The 19966-nt window shown below is 44.1% G+C and overlaps 1 protein-coding gene across 6 annotated transcripts in view; it reads left to right on the top strand.

Moving 5' to 3' along the window:
- The window catches only part of LOC124232932 (E3 ubiquitin-protein ligase LNX), a 175850-nt gene that overhangs the window by 70265 nt on the left and 85619 nt on the right, over positions 1 to 19966 (top strand). For 4 of the 6 annotated variants that reach the window (XM_046649859.1, XM_046649860.1, XM_046649862.1 and 1 more), the window contains one exon: positions 6251 to 6737. In XM_046649859.1, the coding sequence (XP_046505815.1) occupies positions 6346 to 6737 (392 nt within the window). In that variant the 5' untranslated portion in view covers positions 6251 to 6345. Of the gene's footprint in view, positions 1 to 5138; positions 5157 to 6250; positions 6738 to 14407; positions 14767 to 19966 lie in introns of those variants that run through there. The other 2 variants (XM_046649861.1, XM_046649863.1) reach the window with 2 other exon arrangements.

The following is a 19966-nucleotide window of genomic DNA, read 5'->3' on the forward strand; positions in this document are numbered from 1 at the left end:
CCTTACTCTCTCTTCTTGGGTTTCTGAAAATAACAGTGACACGGCCATGATTAAGGTGTGGCAAAGGAGGCACTCACCTTTGGGTGCAAAATTTAAGAGGGCGCCAAAAAACTCAGTAATCATGGTGAGTAATAGTTTAATGCATTATTTTAAAAAATCAAAATTAATGCAAAAAAAATCCATGATCAACAAAAGGTTGAAATGTATTTAAATAAAGAGGATCAGTAGCTAAAGTTATGTCAAAATTATTTAAGATTATCACGTAGTCAAAAGAAATTGTCAAACATGGCAATTTTCTCAATTGAAAACAAGATAAATGAAGTGGTAAATTTTGAAAATTGTGTTAATGAACTTGCTTCCTTTACAGCTGGGAAAGTAAAACTAGAAAATTGTTTTTAGTATAAATAAAATATTTAAACTTAAAATGATATTGTATGTTTTAATATACCTACTTTCATGTTTCCCACATTTTTTCAACTACCTTAATGAGCTGCAAAAAAATTAACCGTTATAAAATACACAAAAACATGTATTTTGGAACACACATTTTCCTTTCTCCTCAAGGCTGCAACACGGCTCGGCACAGCATTAGTGGGATAAATGTCTCTGTTATTTACGAATGTTTTCAGTGGATTTTTCTGAATATGTTTCTCATAGGCTACGTAGGAATTTTCCATAAGCAAGGCTTTCGAGCAGAGGCCCCCCACCCCCATAAGGGGAGAACCCTAGGGGTCCAAGGTGACTAGTGCATCTCCTTGGACACTTTCCTTCTTGGACACTGTTCATCTTTTTTTTGAGTGGGTGGGCAGGAAGGGGTAAGGAGCATCTGGAACTGCGGGACTTCCAATTCATCCCACTGCCCCCTCATCAGCCGCCCTTGGTCTGTCACTATTTTAACTTTTTCACTTATTAGTGAGTTTCAGTGGAAGTTAATCAGTGTTTGTGCTCCAGGTGGGAAAAATTATCTCTGACTTGCCATTTGTCTAAATGGTTTCCGTTGCTCTTTTCTTGTGCTATTTATTTCGTTAGTACGTTTTAGAACAGCAAGATTTATCACAATATAGGAATGCTTACCAACAAATGGGAGAGCCCAAAATTCCCCAAATACCATTCATTCTCGGGGTTGGATTATACACTGCGGATTCTAACACAGAGCTGTTTAGTCATTGAGGACTTCCTTCTGTTTATAGAAATCCACCTAATGCCACTAAATATCTTAGCATTTCCTAAACCGTGGTCATAGCCCCTGTTTTTGTTTTTAAAAGCCCCTACTTTTCTACTTTATCACCCTTGATTTTTTTCTTCCTCTTTGGCCAAGAATTGCTTATAGCTTCCTCCACGCCTCAGGGCAGTGTCTCCTGGCAACCCCCCTCCCCTCCCACCCCACTCCCCAGCCCACCCCCACTCCCGCCCTGCCGTGCCCCCCCCAGCAGGACTGCCATAACAGCAGTGGCAGCTATCGCTACCAAGAAAGCTGATGCAGCCTCTGGCTCTGGGAGCGGTTACTCCCATTTCACTCTGTTCTGGAGTTTAGGGGTTCCTTCTACCCATACGTTGTAGGAGGGACACTGATAAACTGGGGAGCTGGCGGAGGACAGTAGTCGGGCTCATAGAGTCTGGAAACCTGAGGGAAGGCCCGGTGAACCTGAGGCAGCTGAACCTGGGGGAGGACGTGTTCTTTAATTATTTGAAGATAAATTAAAGAACATAAATTAGACATGCTCTAAATAGTTCCTAGGATAATACTGGCACCTATGGAGGGGATGAGTGAGTTGTAGAGAGCCAAATTTTTGCTCAATATATGGACGTTTCCTCCCTAATAGTTACAGCTATCCAAAGGCAGAATGATCTATTTTATAAAGAAATAAAGGCCTGTTTCACTTAAGGCTCCCTTGCAACCCAAACAGTCTATGGCAACAAAGTTTCATCTTTGTCTAGGTTAGAGTACCAACACAGGACACGCTGCCATTTGACTCTAAGGGTGGACTCTTGTTGATGATATGAAGTCCCATTACTATTGTTGCAAAACCGTGACTCACACAACTATTCAAGAGACGCTTTAGAGTCAAGTCTTGTCCTTTCAGTAGAAGGAAGATGTGAAATTGTTGGTGCAGCAGCCAAATGATATGTTTATCCATCACCTTTCCAGTGTAGTATATGGTTTATTCTAGTGACTTCATCAGATAGCCATTTTCTCTAAAGCCAGTGTGCATTTAAAGGAGAATTAGTGGGACAATAGCCCACCAGGGACCCCATTGTTCTGGTGGGTTATTTCACGCAGAAATTTTTCTACTTCCAAACAGGCTGCATCCCACCCACCCCCCTGAATAAAAGCTCTTGGATTGTTCAGCGCAGGTGACGGTATCCATATGACCTCTACTGACCCTCTTTGTTGTCAGCTGTGGAAGTTCAGAATTTGAAAGTTACACGGAGGAGCTTCTGGTCAGGTTTCGGGTGAGACCATAACCTGGCGGGAAAGGAAGCAGGGATTAAGGAGAGAGATGGCGATTTTTATTCTTCCTGACACTTCTCAGCACTACATTGTGTGGACTACACATATCTCTAAAAGTCACCTCAGGCTTCTATTCTACCCTCAATCAGAGCAGAGGGAGAAAGGAGGGTTCCTAAGCCACAATAGGGTCAGTTGTATCAAGGAAGGGTAAGATTTCCATCCCTGTCCTGATACACACACCCAAGGAGGAAATCACTTCCCTGCTCTTTTTCTCTCCAAACTGCAAAAAAGCCACAAAGCAGCTCTCTTTCCTTAGCTCAGCCACGGTTGGAAGTGCTGACAGCTGACACTTTGAGTAAACCTAAAGGGACTCAAAGCTGACAGGCCCTCTCGCTCACTTTTGCGGGAGAAAATAGTTGACCTTCTAAGACAATGATTTTTGGTAATTTCTTCTCAGTTCACAGCAAGGCACTTATATGTGCAAAGTCAGGATACATCAGACATGTTTATTAGATGCAAACTGGAAATAAGAAATGTCAGGTAAATGATATTTATCATATTTTTTGAAGTCTACCTAGTTCTTTCTTCAGAACCCAGACTGCTTGCTCAGTCAACTCTCTCCTAATCTGTGTCTATTCATGTAGGCTTTATTTAGTCTAAAGCAATGTGAGAAAATATATACAGCAGTGTTTATATTAATATGTCTTAAGAGTCTGGTTTACTCACATAGGGAAGTGCCAGGGAATTCAAATCGCTCTCAGAAAAAAAAAAAAAAAGAGAGAAAGAAAAGAAAAAAGAATTGGAGCTGGATCTAAAAGCTGCCGTTTTTGCTTGCCCATTCATCCATCCTATCCCAGCCGTTTCAGCAGTCAGGAAAGTCAAAGAATCTTTTTACTCAGAGATCTTGGAAAAACCTCCTTGCAATGGGGCCTAAGGAGATTTTAAACCTTCTAATTTCCTAGGACTTTTGTATTCGGTTAGTTACATTATTGGGATTCTGACTACTCATAATCAAGAGAGATGCTGGAGACAAAGGAGCAACATAGGAGCAGAAACTGGAGTGGCAGCGCCTTGCAGGTTTGTTTCTTTTTTGATGTGACTGGCGTGCCACACTTCAATTTCCTCTTCTTAAGCGACCAAAACAAAAAAACCTGAGGATTTGTGAGAATTAAATAGCATAATATGTACAAGGCCCTAGCGCTGTGCCTGGCACATGGTAAATGCTCAAAAGCTGTTAGCAGGGGTGCTGGCTCTGTGGCCGAGTGGTTAAGTTCAGGCGCTTCACTGCAGGCAGCCCGGTGTTTCGTTGGTTCAAATCCTGGGTGCGGACATGGCACTGCTCATCAAGCCATGCTGAGGTGGCCCTCCCCATGCCACAACTAGAAGGACCCACAATGAAGAATACACAACTATGTACTGGGGGACTTTGGGGAGAAAAAGGAAAAAAAATCTTAAAAAAAAGCCGTTAGCAAAGAAAAAAAGGATTTTTCCAAACAGCCAGTCACCCAGAATAAAATACCTCCGCTTTATTAGCACAGAATCCTAGAATTCTGTTTCTGAAAGGGGCTTTATGGTATCTAGTCTAGTGGTTTTTTTTTTTTTTTTTTTTTTTTTTTTTTACCTTAAGCCAGGGTTCTTTGAACAGAATATTATAAGGAACCTGATGTGTCAAAGAAAAAAAACTAGAGCCAGGCAAATCTCCACCCGTCCCGCCTTCCTTTCCTAGAAGACCCTGAGGCATCCACAGCTTCCAGAGCAGAGTTTGAAATCCAAAAATCAAGTCCAACTCCACCATTCTACCAGTAAGGGAATGGCCCAGAAATGTGAAGTTGTGTTTTAGTGGTAAGACCAGACCTACAACCTGCCTTCCTACCAGTTTCCAGCACAGCACATGAGAAAGAATTGACAGGACCAAAACACGTGGGAGTATTTGAGAAAACTCTTACAGAGAAACTTTGAAAGATCTAGAGCTTTAGTTCAAAATATGTGAACTTTCTTTTTCCTATGGCAGATGGTAATCTTTTGAGTGGCCCCTTTCCATTTTCATGTCTATTTTTGAACTGTTTTTCATGCCACTGAAAGCATTTCCTGTTCCACTACCTTCTATCAGCCTTGAGGACAAATAGCAGCTGTGTAGGTTTCCATGAAGTTGGACTAGAAACAACTTCACCCCCTCTCTACCCTCCACCTTAGCCTTCTGTAGTCTCTTCTGATGCCAAATAAAATGCTATGATTTCTAAATTTTTTCACATTTGGGGCATTTTACTTCAACCTCTTGACCAGAGTGTTCTTTTAGGCATATTAGCTCAGTATAGAAATGTAAACATGAAGCTGATCCAATGAAAGTTTGAAGTCAATATATTTTCTTTTTGAGATAAGACTATGTTTGTCCAAACAACCTCAGACTTTATTTGGAATAGAAAAAAGATGTAACATGGTTTTGACGGCTGTGCTATTTCCAAATGTGGCTAGTTTCCTGTTGGGCTATTCACACGTCCTTATGTTCTTGTGGAAAGCTTAAGTCTTTCTGTTTACTTTCAGAAAAGAAGAAAGTTGAGTTGGGGGTTGGGAGATGCGGGATTCTTAATCATCACGAGAGTTGACTCAGTCTCCTGGCACATTCCTCTGCCTGCAGTGCTCTCCCGGGCTCCTAATGCTTGTGTTCATGTCCACCTTCCTTGGACTGGACACTCGGTGGGAGCAGGTGTGTGTCCTTCAATGTTCTCTCAAAGGTCTCCACACCCAACTCACTATCCAACTCAGAGTGGGTGCTCGAAAAATATTTATTGACTCATTATCCAAGAGACTTCTGAGATGCTAGTCAGGCCTGTTGAAAATGACCTTATTTTGGACTCCTATACCAAAGGAAAATACACAGTGTGATAGTATTCTACTGGCTTAAAATATATAGATATATAGTTGAATAAAAAAGGGTGATGAGAACAAAGCTGAAAGATTCCTTATATGGACTATAGCTTTCAGTTTCCAGGTCAGACTGGAGACAAAATGAATTCAGTCACACATACTTGTAAAAATAGTAGGTAATATTTATTGAGCTCTTACTATATGCCAGGTGCAAATCTAAGAGCTTCCTGTCTCATATCTCATTTAGTCCTCACCACAGTCCTAATTAGTAGACTTACCATTACCCCCATTTTACAGATATAGAAACAGAGGCTCAAATCATTGGTCCACAGTGGTGGTAGGATTTGAACCCAGGCAGTGTGGCTCCAGAGCCCGCTTAACCACTAAATGACTGGCTGAGTGGATGAAATGCATGCAGAAGGAAACAATGCTTTCACCATTGTTTCCTCAACAGCTCTTATTTCTTCTCAGGTGACTTAGGTGAAGACTGATGGTCCTACGTTTTCTGAATTTTGGAAAAAGTGGGGAAGGTAGATAAGAGAAAGCCATCAGAGCACTAACTGTTTTTCTTTTTGTCCTGATCTGACAGAATTTTATAAATCACATTTATTTTATTAACAAGTTACAGTTCCTGGGGCATATTTCTCTTAAGTTACTCTGGGCATGTCCCAGAGTTTCCCCAGGGGATTTTTACCACACCTACATGAGGAGGTTAAAGGGAAACATTATTGCCCCTGGGATAGATGGTTAAACTGAGGAATGATGAGGCGAAGTTGCTTGGCCAAGGTTGTGTTAGTCACCAGAGGGCATTCACCCCTGGCCTTCTGAATCACAGCTCGGTTCATGTCCACTGGCAGCACTGCCTCACGGCCCTAACAAGTGGAGTCTTAGCTTCCTGTGAAAACGAAGATGAACCGTCTTGTTCTCTTTTAGGTTTGTGGGTGGCTCCTAGAAGATCTTGATTTGCTCCCAAAGGAATATTATTTTACTGGATTTGTTTCCTGTCAAACTGTGCCCCCTGGTCAACCATGAACCAGCCAGACCCTGCCGAGGACGCGGACCCCAGCCCTGCAGCCCTGTGTGTGGTGTGCGGCCAAGCCCACTCCCCTGAGGAAAACCACTTCTACACCTACACGAAAGATGTGGACGATGACCTCATATGCCACATCTGCCTGCAAGCTTTGCTCAACCCTCTGGACACTCCCTGTGGACATACCTACTGCACACTCTGCCTCACCAACTTCCTGGTGGAAAAGGACTTCTGCCCCGTGGATCGAAAGCCTCTAGTTCTGCAGCACTGCAGGAGGTCCAACATCCTGGTCCACAAGCTCCTCAACAAGCTGCTGGTGACCTGCCCGTTCGTGGAGCACTGCACTGAGGTGGTGCAGCGCTGTGACCTTGAACATCACTTTGAGACCAGGTAGGGCCTCCTCCTTGGCCAACCCTGAGGAGCCCCGCCCTCACAGGGGCAGCTGGAACTCACCTGTTTCCCAAGGGCGGGCTGTCCCCAGTGCCCTGGGTGTTCCACAAAATACCTTTTCCTCTATCTTCTTCTCTGCAACTAATGAAAGGATTCAATCAAAGTACGAAATGTTTTAGGTATGGATGGCCGTGGTTCTGTGTGAGGAAAGAGCACGTGGTAGAGTTGTATTGTGTATGTGTGTGTTTACAGGGTTTTTTTTATGGTGGTAAAATACACATAACATAAAATTTATCATTTTAGCCATTTTTAAGTGTATCTTTCAGTGGCATTAAGTACATTCACATTGTTGTGAAACCGTCACCAGAACTTTTTTCATCTTCTAGAACTGAAACTCTGTACCCGTTCAACAGTTACTCCCCATTTCCCCCACCCCTAGCCCCTGACACCCACCATTGTACTTTCTGTCTCTATGAGTTTGACTGCTCTAGGAACCTCGTATAAGAGAAGTCATTCACTCTTTGCCCTTTTGTGACTGGCTTATTTCATATGTGCACATTTAAAACGTGAAAGATACTGGAAAGATCTGATGAGCAGCTTCTCTGAGGCCCATGGTCCCCAAAAATATTTCCTGGCGGGCATTGCTTGTCTTTTCACCTATGAAAAAAATATCTCCCAATTTGACCCATGATTATTAGAATTTCCTCTGTATGGGAATTGAGAAATTCGTCCTCCTCCTATTCTTTGAGGAGATGAGGGGTATTTTAAACTAGATTTTAAAAGGAGAAATTTAGAAAACTTTTATCCTTCAAATGACTTATTATACTAAGTTTTCGGTCAAGGTACGTACTTTGGGAGTGGAAGGAAGGTGTGACCGTGTCTGCTGGTGGCCAACATCGCTTGTTCACCTGTCCGACTCTTATTTTGTCCACTTACATTGTCGTGTGCTTGGGCATTCCTATGTGGATGGCCTCAGGGGCGGTCCTGCGTCTTGTTCCACATGAGGTACTCTCTTGGAACATTTAAGGTGCTTAACAAAGGGTGAGCAGTAATACCACAATTATGTCATAAGAGGAAATTTGAAAGCTGGTGTTTATCTTGGTTTCCATCATGACAAGGACAAGAGGCAGGTGCAGGTGTTCTTTCTAAAGGTCACCTACCTCAGGTTGTGAATCTGAGTCTTTGTCTTTGGGGACATGCAGATTCTCTAACATGGAAGGTTGCATCCAAAGCAACGGGCTAGGTGTAATGCTTAGCACGTTTTCCATACTGATTATGTCTGTGAACTCATTTTTCTCTCCAAGATGTTGAGCCAAATGCATCTAACTCGGGTTTGTGGGTTGTCTCTGACCCTCTGTTGTTGTTGGTATTTAGGATGCCCCTCTTCTCCGATTGCCTGGAAGGCAGGGTGGCCAGAGGAGAATGGGGTAAGGGAGTCTATTTGTGACCTTTGCTGAAGCTTTTACCCAGGTAGGAGAGGCGTGGTCTGGAGGAAAGTCACTGAGGGTCAAAGTCAAAGGTGAGATAGATGCTGACAGGGGCTGGTGCAGAGCCAGGACCAAGACTGGGCCACACTGGGTAGGGGAGGTGAGGAGCATGAGGAGCAGAAATGGCTGTGGTAGAGCTCCCTCCACACACCACATCCTCATGTTCCTGCCATGTTGCAATCTATTCATTTGTGTTTGGGAGATGTATTAGTTTCCTATTGCTGCTGTAACAAATGACCACAAACTTACTGGCTTAAAACTATGCAAATGCATTATCTTACAGTTCTGAGGGTTAAAAGTCCACTATAGGTCTCACAAGACTAACATCAAGGTGTTGGGAGGGCTTGTGGCCCATTTCTCCATCTTCACAGCGAGCAGCGTATAATCTGCTAGTATCTTCCCCCTCCCCCGCCTCTGCTTCCATTGTCTCCTTCTGTGCTTCTGATCCTCCTGCCTCCCTCTTGTAAGATGCTTGTGATTACCTTGGCTCCACTTAGTGGATCCACCTGGATAACCCAGGATTATTTCCTCATCTCAAGATCCTTAACTTAGTCACGTCTGCAAATCCCTTTTGCCAGGTAAGGTTCTTAGGTTCTGAGGTGGACATCTTTGTGGGAGGGGTAATTATTCTGCCCACCACGGGAGTTTCACAGGGGAGAGGTAAGACAGGAGAGAGAGAAGGAAAGAAGTGGAGATGTTTTCTGGAAAGAAAGTGAAAGCAGCAGTTCCTCCTCATCCTCTCATGAAGAACTCATTTGGAGCCACGAATATCCCCTAAATAGAGGGATAAGATGGCACATGGATCTGAGGGTGAGGCCAGAACAGAAGTAGGGCAGGGGAAGGGCTGGGAAGAGGCCCTTGGGGACTATGGGGTCTCCAGGAGAGAGATGACACAGCGCACCTCACCTGCACGCCACGGGAATTTCATTCACCGGTCCATGCAGGCTGTGTGACCCACACACCTCAAGGAAGCCGGGGATAAAGCCTTGAAGCAGACTCTGCTGATGATGATGTGCACATTTGAAAAACAACAGTGAGGAAAGAACCCAAAATGAATTGAAATCACCTCTCTGAGCTGTGGCCTGAGAGTCCTTCACAGGCACCCATCAGCAGCTCTCTGTGAGGGGGAAAGCTCCCACATAAAGGAGGTATTGGACTTGATCTTGAGCCTCTCCACACTTCAGCTTCCTAAGTAGGTTGAAACCAACATTTCCAAAAATATGTTGTATATGTTAATCATCCAATGCTTAATATACACTTCCTCTCCTCCCCACCCCTGGGCATTTTATTGGCAAGGATTAAGAATTTGGAGCTGTCCAGAGCCTGACTCCAGAGCCCTCTTGGGCCTTGTGCCTGGGCCACTAGACCACCTCTTGCTCCCCTCAGAAGGGATATGAAGATTAAAAAGGTACTACCTCTGGAGTCCCTTGAACTGGGAAAACTAAGAGGTTCCCAGGAGGCGAGTGTTTTCCTTACATTTCTAGATGAGGCCTCCGGGTTGGTGGCTGCTTGTATGGGAGTGTTGTCATACGTTTGTACTAGAAGATAGCTTTGTTTATACGTTTCACATCTCAGCTTCAGCATTTAAAAATGTAATGAGTTAAAAAAATTCTTTGGCTGATGGCACTTTAATGAATATAATCTGGGCAAGCTGAGAGTCTACCTGGTATAGAAAATGTAACCATAATTCTGGTTGAAAACTGCCATGCGACTGACATGGATCCACACACTCCCTTCCAGTGGGTCCTAGAGAGCTAACAGTCCTGTGCTTCATGGGTAACTCCACACTAAGGTTTCTCCACCTGTAAAATGGGAATTTATTTCAGGTGACTCCTTGGATGCAAAGCTCTAGCAGAAGCACATTTAGAATGTTTCCATTATCCATTTAGAAAAGAACGTGTGTTAGAGAAATATTTTGCCCCTCAGCCAAGGTCTCTGTTCATAGCCTGTCCATAGGGTCATGCTAATAATAACAGTAGACCTGAGTAGGGATGCTGCTGTTTTCTCCAGAATTCAGGTCATTTGTAAACATTGTTATCTTACTACTCCAGACCCTGAGCTGAATGTAAATCCTTAAGCAAAATGTTTAGGACCAACTGTGGGTAGGCATGACTGGCTGGACCAGCAAGTACTTGGACAACTGTTTCTGACTTCAGACTAGAAAGCTCTTCTATGGGAGTAAATCTGAGCATGTAACTAATGTTTGGAATCTTCTGGCTAATTCTGTTGACTTCTGCCCTCTTAAATACTTGCAGACTTCCATCACCTTGGTGTACTAGAAAGAATCCTCACAGGAGTGAGGGGCTTGTCGGGTCGAATGGCAGCCTTCCTAACCAAGAGACATTATGAGAAGACATAGCCAGGTGCTACAGAGGGCCAATCCACGCATCTCTGTTGACCATCGCTGAGAGGGTGTGGGGAGGCAAAGCTTTCGCTTCCTTAATCCTGAGTGGGAGTTATCTTAGGCTCAGGATTACATCTTCATTATGTAATATCATCATCTGCATATATAATATTTATTGTGGATCCACAATAGGCCAAGCCCTGAGTGAAAGAAAAATCTATACCAGCCGTGATTTCTGCCTCTGAGGAAATGACCTTCTAAAGGTAAACGAGAGAGGCTGAAATCACACGCACATTGAGTTATTTCATAGGACCAGTGACTTTGCCCTTTAGTTTCTCTCTTATGGAAGATAATAAACATGGGAGATAATAAAGCTGATCCTTCTTAAGTATTGACTAGCATTAAGAAAGAGATCATTGTTCAATGTTTTGAAAACAGCCCCAGGCGAAAATGTGTTGTAATTGGCACACCTGACGGAAGGCTGTCTGGGGTTATTTTCTTGATTAACTTTGCATCCAGTGTCCTGGGAGTTTCTTCTCAAAAGACCTATGCTGGAGCCTCTCTTGACCTTTACTTCTATCGGGGGCCTTTTTCTGTAGTATATTCAGGACAGCACAGGCTCAGCCAGCTGTCTACCGTGCTTAGAAGGTTTTACTGCCAGAGCACAGGTCTAGGCGAGTATTACCTTCTGGAAAGGTGGGTAGGTTACAAGTCATGTTGGTCATTTCAGCCTGGCTCAACAGCCCCACTATAACTGTGCTTTGACAGACATCCTTCATGTGACTTTCCAACCCTGAACCCAACTTTTTCCCAGCCCCTCCCTGGCCAAGAGCCTCTTTGTACCTCTCCTGGGCATGGAAGAAATGAGGCAATTTTTCTGCATCACTTTTTGAGAAAACCATTGAGTTTCTATCAGATTATGCTCCAAGCAATTCTTTAAAGAAAGAACATTCTCCTAGGCACTCATTCCCAGAAATCTTTCTTACCTGTTTCCTTTCTTCCTGGACATTTATTATTCATCTGTGTAAGTGTTCAGCCCCTGCCATGGCTCTTGTAAAATGTGAAGTCCTATTTTGCTAGTATGCCTCTGATAGAGAAAGATTGGTCCAAAAAATTGACTCTTTAACTGAGTTGAATTCTCTTTCATTCAATAAATATTTATGGAGAATCTCCTGTGTTCTAGGCACTTGATGAGGATGCGATAGAGAACAAGACCAGTAGAATGTCTGCTTTCAAGGAGTTCCCTGTTTAGTGGCGAGAAAAGAGAGAGAAAACAGGAGGTGATAGATGATGTCTGAGATGACATCAAGGATAAATAGGACTTACACAGGCAAAGCCCGAGGGCAAGGATTAGGGTTAGTGCTGTTTACTGACAAGGAAGCTACAGAGCAATCCACAAGCATTTAAAGGTGGGATTTTATTCCTAAGGGATTGTATTAGTTAGTATCACATCTAATGGCAGGTAATAGAAAATTCAAGTTACATTGGTTTAACTATGTAAAAGTTTTCTTTTTCTCATTTAACACAAAGTCTGGGGATAGGAAGTCCACATCTAGTATGATGCTGCCATGATGCCATCAGGAATCCAGGCTCTTTCTGCTTTTCAGATTAGCTTTCATCCTCAAGTTTGTCACCTCTTGGTCTCAAGATGGCTCCTCAAACTCCAGCATCATGTCCAAGTTCCAGGTAGAAAGAACCAGGTAGGAAGAACCAGGCAGGAGGCGCAAAATACAATGTGCAAACTGAGACTCCCGCCTTAAAGAGCTTTCTGGGATGCCTCATCCAGTAATTACTGCTTAGACCTCAGTGGTGAGTGTAATGTCACATGGCCATCCGTCTGCAAGAGAGGCTACGTGCATGACCACCATGGACAAAACCTGGGTTGTGTGCAAAGGAAGAAGAGGAGATTAGATGTTGAATAGGCAGCCAGCAGTTTTTGCAATAGTTACATAAGCTACAACAAAAAACAATACCTTTGTTTTTATATTGCATTCATATCCGTTAATGAATTTTATCCTCTTGAAATGCAAGAAGGTGAAAGGGCAGACATCCTTCTTTTTCCATAGAGACTTGAGAAGCAATGTGATGTGTCCAAGATTATCAGAAATACAGTCCAGCATCCTAGGCATCCTGCAGCCTCTGTTCTACGCCGTGCTGCTCATGAGTTATGAGCTCTCCAGTAGATCCTGGGCATTGGAGAAAGGGCCTGTTCCAGGCCTTGGAAGCTCCATATTCAGGAAAAGTCTGTAACATGTCTTGTCCCTAATAATGCAGGAGGAAAGAAAGGACAAGATGAGAATAACAAAGGTTTTTGGAGATAGATGCTAAGCTGCCAGCTAGGCTCATTCACTATTATTAGAAGTTATTAATAACTGTATTTACAACAATAGCTAACACTCATTTATAACACTCATTTATAGGCATTATCTCATTCCACCTGCATAACAACACTATAAGTTAAGCACTATTGTTATTGTCTTTCTTTTACAGAGGAGGATATGGAAGTTCAGAGAGGTTAAGCAACATGCCCAGTGTCATGCAGCTAGTATGGAGCAGAGCTAGGGTTCGTCCTCAAGCCTGTTTGACTCCAGCATCTAAATATCAAACCTAACTTCCTTTTTATGGCTCTTCGCTAGTTCTGACTTACTCTTGCACACCAGACCTAAGGGAGTGGAGTTCAAATTAGGGTCTCAACAAAATTATAAGTTAATACATGTCATGCTTTATCAAGGTATCTTATCTTGGATCCAAGCTGGAAAATTTATATCTGTGCATCGTAAGGATCTACTGTGTTTAAACTTTTTTAGCTCTGCCTCAGGTAAATGCAGATCTCTGCTGCCAAATTCCCACTTACTGCAGGGCTCATCGCAGTGGGTCTCATCCTGTCGATTTTTCTCTGATCTTTTCCTGTCAAGTGTAGTTTGCTGTAATTGCTTGGTTGTCATTAATGTAACTATCCCTTTGAGCCATTTCTATTCAGATTTAGGCTTTGAGCTGGCAAAATGGATTTTAATCTTCTTAAATATGGGGAGGAGGGGAGGTGTCCCAGGGGCTTCTGTGGCTTTCCAGAGCTTAGACGTGTAAAGAAGTCCTAATGTTAAGACAGATGTACAGTCTGGAACCACAGATCTTAGAACCAGAAGCGATGATGTGGTTCAGCCTCTCCTGGACCAGGCAGATAAGGCGTTCTTCGCTCCATTTCAAAGATGAGATGACAGAGGCTCGGGAGCTTAGCTGAAATGCCCAGGGTCCTACAGCCAGTGCCAGAGCTTAATTCAATTACTCAGGGGAGAAGGAGGAAGGGAGTGACTCTTCCTCACAAAACTGGAGCCTATACATGGTTTGGACAAACTTTATGTCTGTCTATCAAGGCTCTTTGTTATTCTCAAAGAAAATGACACAGCCTATTCTTATACAGGGACTATTTTCAAAGTTAGCAAGGAGACTATCATTTCTCTTACATCTGTCGGTGTAGTCAGGACCATGATGGGTAAAATATCTTAAATGCATATTCTAAATACACATTAAAGGTGGAGTTGGTTCATATTTAACACTCCGTGTCGCAATGTCTGAAGGCTGTCTTTGAGCTCCAATCTCCAGGCTGTGTTCCAAAGATGCTAATTGCTTACAGTGTCTTCCTCCAGCAAGCTGTCGGACAGCTTTTGATTATTTGCTTATTCACCCTACGGGCTCTGATTGTGCCATGCTCATGCCCTCTTCTAACGCAGTTCAGCTTCCAGCCCATCTGCTCCTGGCCAGTGATGTAAATGTACCAGCTGCTTCCCAAGAACCAGTCGGCATCCTGCAGGAGGGGGCAGGTCCTTTTCCCCGGCATCAGCCTGTCTGCTCTCTGCCTAAGCCCTCCCGCCAACCATGGTGGGTCCCTGCCTTCTCATATCTCCCCGTCTGAGAATCAAAGAGTGCAATCCTCTTACAGGCCCGTGATTTATCAGCGTGGCTCCCTCTAAGGGCTCTAAGTCAGATTCCTTATGATCTGCTGATTGTGGGAACATGGCAAGGTCTGTTTAAAGGGGCTTGGCTAGGCTGGGCCCCTGCGGCTGACAGAGAGAAAGTGGCTGGGAAGAAAGCAGCACCCTGCTTGGAAAATGAAGGCGCTTCTGCTGCTGGTCCTCCCCTGGCTCAGCCCTGCCAATTACATTGACAATGTGGGCAACCTCCACTTCCTGTACTCAGAACTGTGAGTCGCCTCTGACTGTGCCTGCCTGGGTTCGCGTGTCGGGTCTGGTGGGGGTGGAACCGGAGTCAGTTCCCTGGCCGGTATGTCTGTTTAGAGGAATAAATTCCACATACACGAGATGCCCTTGGACCAAACACTTTGCCAGCAGCTTAAAGCAGCGTGCTTAGCTGCTGTGACTTAGCAAAAAAACACCATCTTACTGATGGGGTGTTTTACCAGCAAGGCATTCTTTTCCTATGTCTATGCCAACACTGCTTTTTAAATTTCTTTTTGTACTCTGCTTTTTCTCAGGAGATGTGTCTTCTCTTCCTTCCATAAATAGAACCAAAGAATAGTTAAGAACAGAGCCTGCGTGCACAGATCTGCAGCCTCTGTCAGGCATTTCTCACTGCAAGCAGACATCTCCCTTTATTGAAAGGGTCGGTCTCCATACCTGAAAACACATATAGTTTCAGTATAGGGGAAAGATAACCTTATGTGTAAAAAATATATGTCCATTTTATTTTTGATTTTTAAACATGGGAAAGCAGAAAGAACTGTGCAATGAGCACCTGTATTCCTATCACCTAGATTTAATGATTAACATTTTGTCACATTTGCCTCATTTATTTTTCACTGAAGTAGTTTGAAGTAAATTGTAGTCATCATGACAGTTCTCCCCTAAATATTTCACTCTGCATCTCTAAAAAAGAAAGGCATTTTCCTACATGCCCTCTGTCCATTTTATAACAGGAAATGACTCACATCTCCCACCTCTACAGTGATATTTTTCTGGCTCCTTTTGTTATTAAGCTTTGAAAGAGGATTGTAGCTTGATGTGAAGAGCTTCTAGCAATCATATAAAAAGTGCTGCTGGGTGTGCCTCAGTGTTTGGAGCATTTACAAAAATGTATGCCTCCTTACTAAGCGGACAGGTAAAAATAGCAAGAGTTAGCTTGTGTGCAAATTACAGTCAATGGGCAAATGGAAAGAGGGCCTCTAGAGTTCATAGAGCCCAGACTAGAAAAGCTCAGCTGGTCGTATACCCGCAGGAATATGTGGTGATAATGAGGGCCTCTTTTATAATTAGCTGGACTAAGCAATTTGTCCAGCACAATAGATGCTCTATAAATGCTTGGTAAGTAGAGGCAGGAACAAATGACCTAGATCCTTGGAGGCAGGTCATTCATTTTGAGGACTCTACATTTCAGGATTATCTTATCCTTATCCTACCTTATTGGAATGGAGCCCCAGTCTACCTTAGATAAGAAGGTTGAAAGAGAAAGTATCTGGCTTAAGCCAGAATAGTGAGCATCTCTAGGGTAATAATGACGTTGTGGAAGATTTTCTGGAACAATAGATGATGGCAGAACTCATTGGCATTGTGAAAAGTCCTCTTCCTCTCTCCAGATGGATGTTGAAGTTGGTATCTCTGAAATCTAGTGCAAAGCATTCCTCCCTCCACCCTCGCCACCCCCATCCTCGCCACCCCCATCTGCTATCCTCATTGGTTGCTATGGTCGTTTCCGAGGGCTGCTGTAACAAATTACCACGCATTTGGTGGCTTAGAACAACAGAAATTTATTCTCAGTCAGTTCTGGAGCCCAGAAGCTTGAAATCAAGGTGTCGACAGGGCCACACTCGCTGGGAAGGCTCGCGGGGAGAATCTTTCCTTGCTGCTTCCAATTTCTGGTGACTGCAGGCTTTCCTCAGCTTGTGGCTGCATATCTCCAATCTCTCCCTCCATCTTCACCTGGCCTTCCACTGTGTGTCCTCTCTAATTCCATCTTTGTCTCCTCCTCTTCTTACAATGACACGTCATTGGATTTAGGGCCCACCCAGATAATCCAGGATGATCTCATTTTGAGAGCCTTAGCTTAACTGCATCTGTAAGACTCTGTTTTTCAAATAAGGTCACATTCACGTGTTCTGGGTGGACATATCTTTTGGGGGCCACCGTTCAACCCACTACAGATGCTATTGAGGATGCTTTCCATTGAGTTACTGTCAATTTTATAGCGTAATTGAAGGAAGGCTCTTCATACTGGCTTACTGTTTCCTTTTCTATGACCATGTGAATCAAAGGGAACTTTCTTGTTGAATAACTGAGTGGATGCAAGGAGGCCATTCTTTCCAAAATGTAAAGCAATCCAAGAAGCATGATGCCAGGAAATTGCCAGTACAGTCTTCCCAAACTAATTTGACAGAACTTTCTGGGAAGCTTCTAGTTGCTGAGGATGCTTTATGAGAGAAGTCTGTGCAGCTCTTACCTGACGCTACTAGTGATAATGGAACGAGTCAGTGAATTCATATCACAGTTCAGTACTGTGGCCTGTGCCCTAAGGAACACAGGTAGTAAGAAATCAGGCACAGTACCCGCTCTCAAGGAGTTGGGAATCTAATTGAGAAGATGAAATTTATACCAATAAGAAATATAAACAAAGATCCAAGGCATAAGGGGGTAAGTCTTTAAAAAGTAGGGTAGGTAATAAGTTGAGAGGAAGTGGAGATTGTCCACTTCAGTGAAATTGGTGAGGGAAAGCTAGAGAAGTTGAGGGTTTGAGCTGGATTTTGAAGTCATTAGGGAGGAACTAGGCAGAATCAGAGATGGAAAGAAAGAGCATTTCAGGCAGTGTAAATAGCACGGGCAGAAAGGATGGGAGGTGGCTGTGCTTGTCACTAAAGCTTTGAAAAATAGCAATTGAGAGCAGTAAATGGGACTGTGGGGTCCATCAAGCATTCTTGGGAGCAAGGGCAGTGGGGTGGTGGCTGGATGTCCCTGGATAAAGAGACCCTCCTCTCACTACTGTAGGCAGCTGGGATCGCGAGGCGGGCAGAGCTGCGTGGACTCAGTGGGAAGGGCTGAGAAGCCGGGCGTCCTCCTGCTACCCTAGTCTGAGCTCTGACATCCTGGTCTTGGAGGAAGCTTGCCCTGTGTCCCCTGTGCTTCCTTTTCCTCTGTAACACCAAGGTTCTCTTAGGCTGCGTCCTGTTCCCTCAGGGCCCAGCTAGAAAACCAGAACTAATCCAGTAAACAGAATCGAATTGAGCATGTGGCCCAGGGGCCTCAAACTCAGGCCCACAGGAACCAGGCAGGAGTTACTTAGGCATGAGAATCGTTCAAGTATAAGACAAAAAGAAGTGATCAACTCGCTCAGCTGTGGAGAATATATGTTTATATATTTTCCTGGTTAGGATTTATGTATATATGATGTCTAAAGGCATTCAAATTGAATTTAACATAAAGTAAAATAAAAACACTTTGTCCAATCCGGCAGATCACTCCTGCCTGCCTCGTTTGGCCCTGAGGACCAATAGTTTATGACCCTGGGCAGCTCCTTTAAACATGTCCAATGTCTCCTGGAGCCTTGACCTGGAGAAGAGTGAATTCCACAGGAGAAGCCTAAAACCAGAGGATTTGGTGTGGGGTCCCAATCCACAGGTTAGGGGTAGGGAGTCCAGGATTGCTCCCGGGTCTGCAAACAGCATGCCAAAAGGACAATGCTTTCTTCCTCCATGAGCCCTCACCCCTAGACTCGCATGAACTCGCTGAATTTCCTAGACCCCAAAGGGAATTTAGGAAATAGACTTTCAGTCTCATGGGCATGAGCATGGATACAGCCTTCCCATCTTTCTGGGCCTATTTACAGCCCCACACACGAGGAGACTTGTAGGTAAAGGCCTCAGAGCAGCATGGATTCTGAGGACTGCCTCACCAGAATTGGGGGCTGGGTTTGTTTTTTAAAATGCAGATTCTTGGGCTCTAAATAAAACCTATTAAAAAGCTCTGGTGGGGGGCATCCAATTCAATTCTTAAGGTTCCCCCAGGTGATTCTTATGGGCACTACCATTTAAGAACCCTTGGATCCAGCTCGGATGTCAGCTTGCCCTGACTTCCCCTGTGGAAAGTCATCACTCTGTTCCCTGCATCTCCTCTGTGCTGGGCATCCTTGGCAGCTTTGGGGTCTGTCTCTGCCTGATGAGTCCTTGGAGAGCTTGAGAGATGCTATTCCCTGTATGCCCAGCTTCTGCACAGTTCAGACTTGAGTTGAACTGAATAAAATGAATGTGCCTCATATCTTGGCCAGTTCCTACACATTGTGAGCTGTGATAAAGAAGTCTCTGGTTTGGTTTCCATGGAAAGCAGTATTGATCCCGCTCATAATGATGCCAGCTAGCCTCATCCCAGGTGTTGCAGGAAGCAGCCCCATGCTTGAATAACTGAGATGGCCACTGCCCTGGTCAGTGAACTCCTGTGGCTTTTGTAACATTTCTTTCAGTATTTTATTTAGCCAAGATCTCAGGGAAAATCCTTAGATTTTAGTGGGGTGGTAAGAAGTATTTTATGGTACACACCCAAGTCTTAAAAGTCATTTACAGAAAATCAAAAAGTTTTGCCATCTTTCCTCCACCATTAAAATTTCTAGCTGCGGGGCTGGCCCCGTGGCCGAGTGGTTAAGTTCACGTGCTCCGCTGCAGCTGGCCCAGTGTTTCGTTGGTTCGAATCCTGGGCGCGGACATGGCACTGCTCGTCAGGCCATGCTGAGGCAGCGTCCCACATGCCACAACTAGAAGGACCCACAACAAAGAATATACAACTATGTACTGGGGGGCTTTGGGAATAAAAAGGAGGAAAAAAAAAAATTTCTAGCTCCTAGAACCACTGAAAATACTTCTCACTTTTGTATGCTATTCTGGTGGATGCTGTGTTCACGCCCGTGGCATTCCGAGTCTGAGTTTTGAGTAGGTGCAGTAAGTTGACGGCCTACTTTTCAAAGTAGATACCTACCCTTTGTTTTAGAGACACAGCTATCAATAAGACAGGCAGGCATGGTCACTGGAGGATGACAGGTCCCTAAAGCTAGTGCTACTGCCATAGCTGTGTGACTTCTCAGGAAGTCAGGAAATGTTGGCTCTCTTTCTAGCTTATGCTCAAACAAAGGGTTTTGGTTTGTAAGTGGCATCACTATGAACAATATTCATGCCAGTATCTGCAGAGAGAAATTACACTTTACCCCCTGGCCCCCGTAGAGATAGCAGGTCTAAGTGAGGAAAGCTTATTCTCACTGGAGTTTTGTGCTCAGGAAATGAAAATGAGTGACTCCGATTTTGCAACTTGAGTCATTTAGGGCTATGGAAGGATGAGGTCTTCTGGAGAAACTGCCAAGATCAGCAGGAGGTATGAGGCAGCCCTGTGTGTGTCCTTCCTGGGAAGCCCAGA

The sequence above is a fragment of the Equus quagga genome, unplaced genomic scaffold, assembly GCF_021613505.1.
Source record: "Equus quagga isolate Etosha38 unplaced genomic scaffold, UCLA_HA_Equagga_1.0 146_RagTag, whole genome shotgun sequence".
NCBI classification, from domain to species: Eukaryota; Metazoa; Chordata; class Mammalia; order Perissodactyla; family Equidae; genus Equus; species Equus quagga.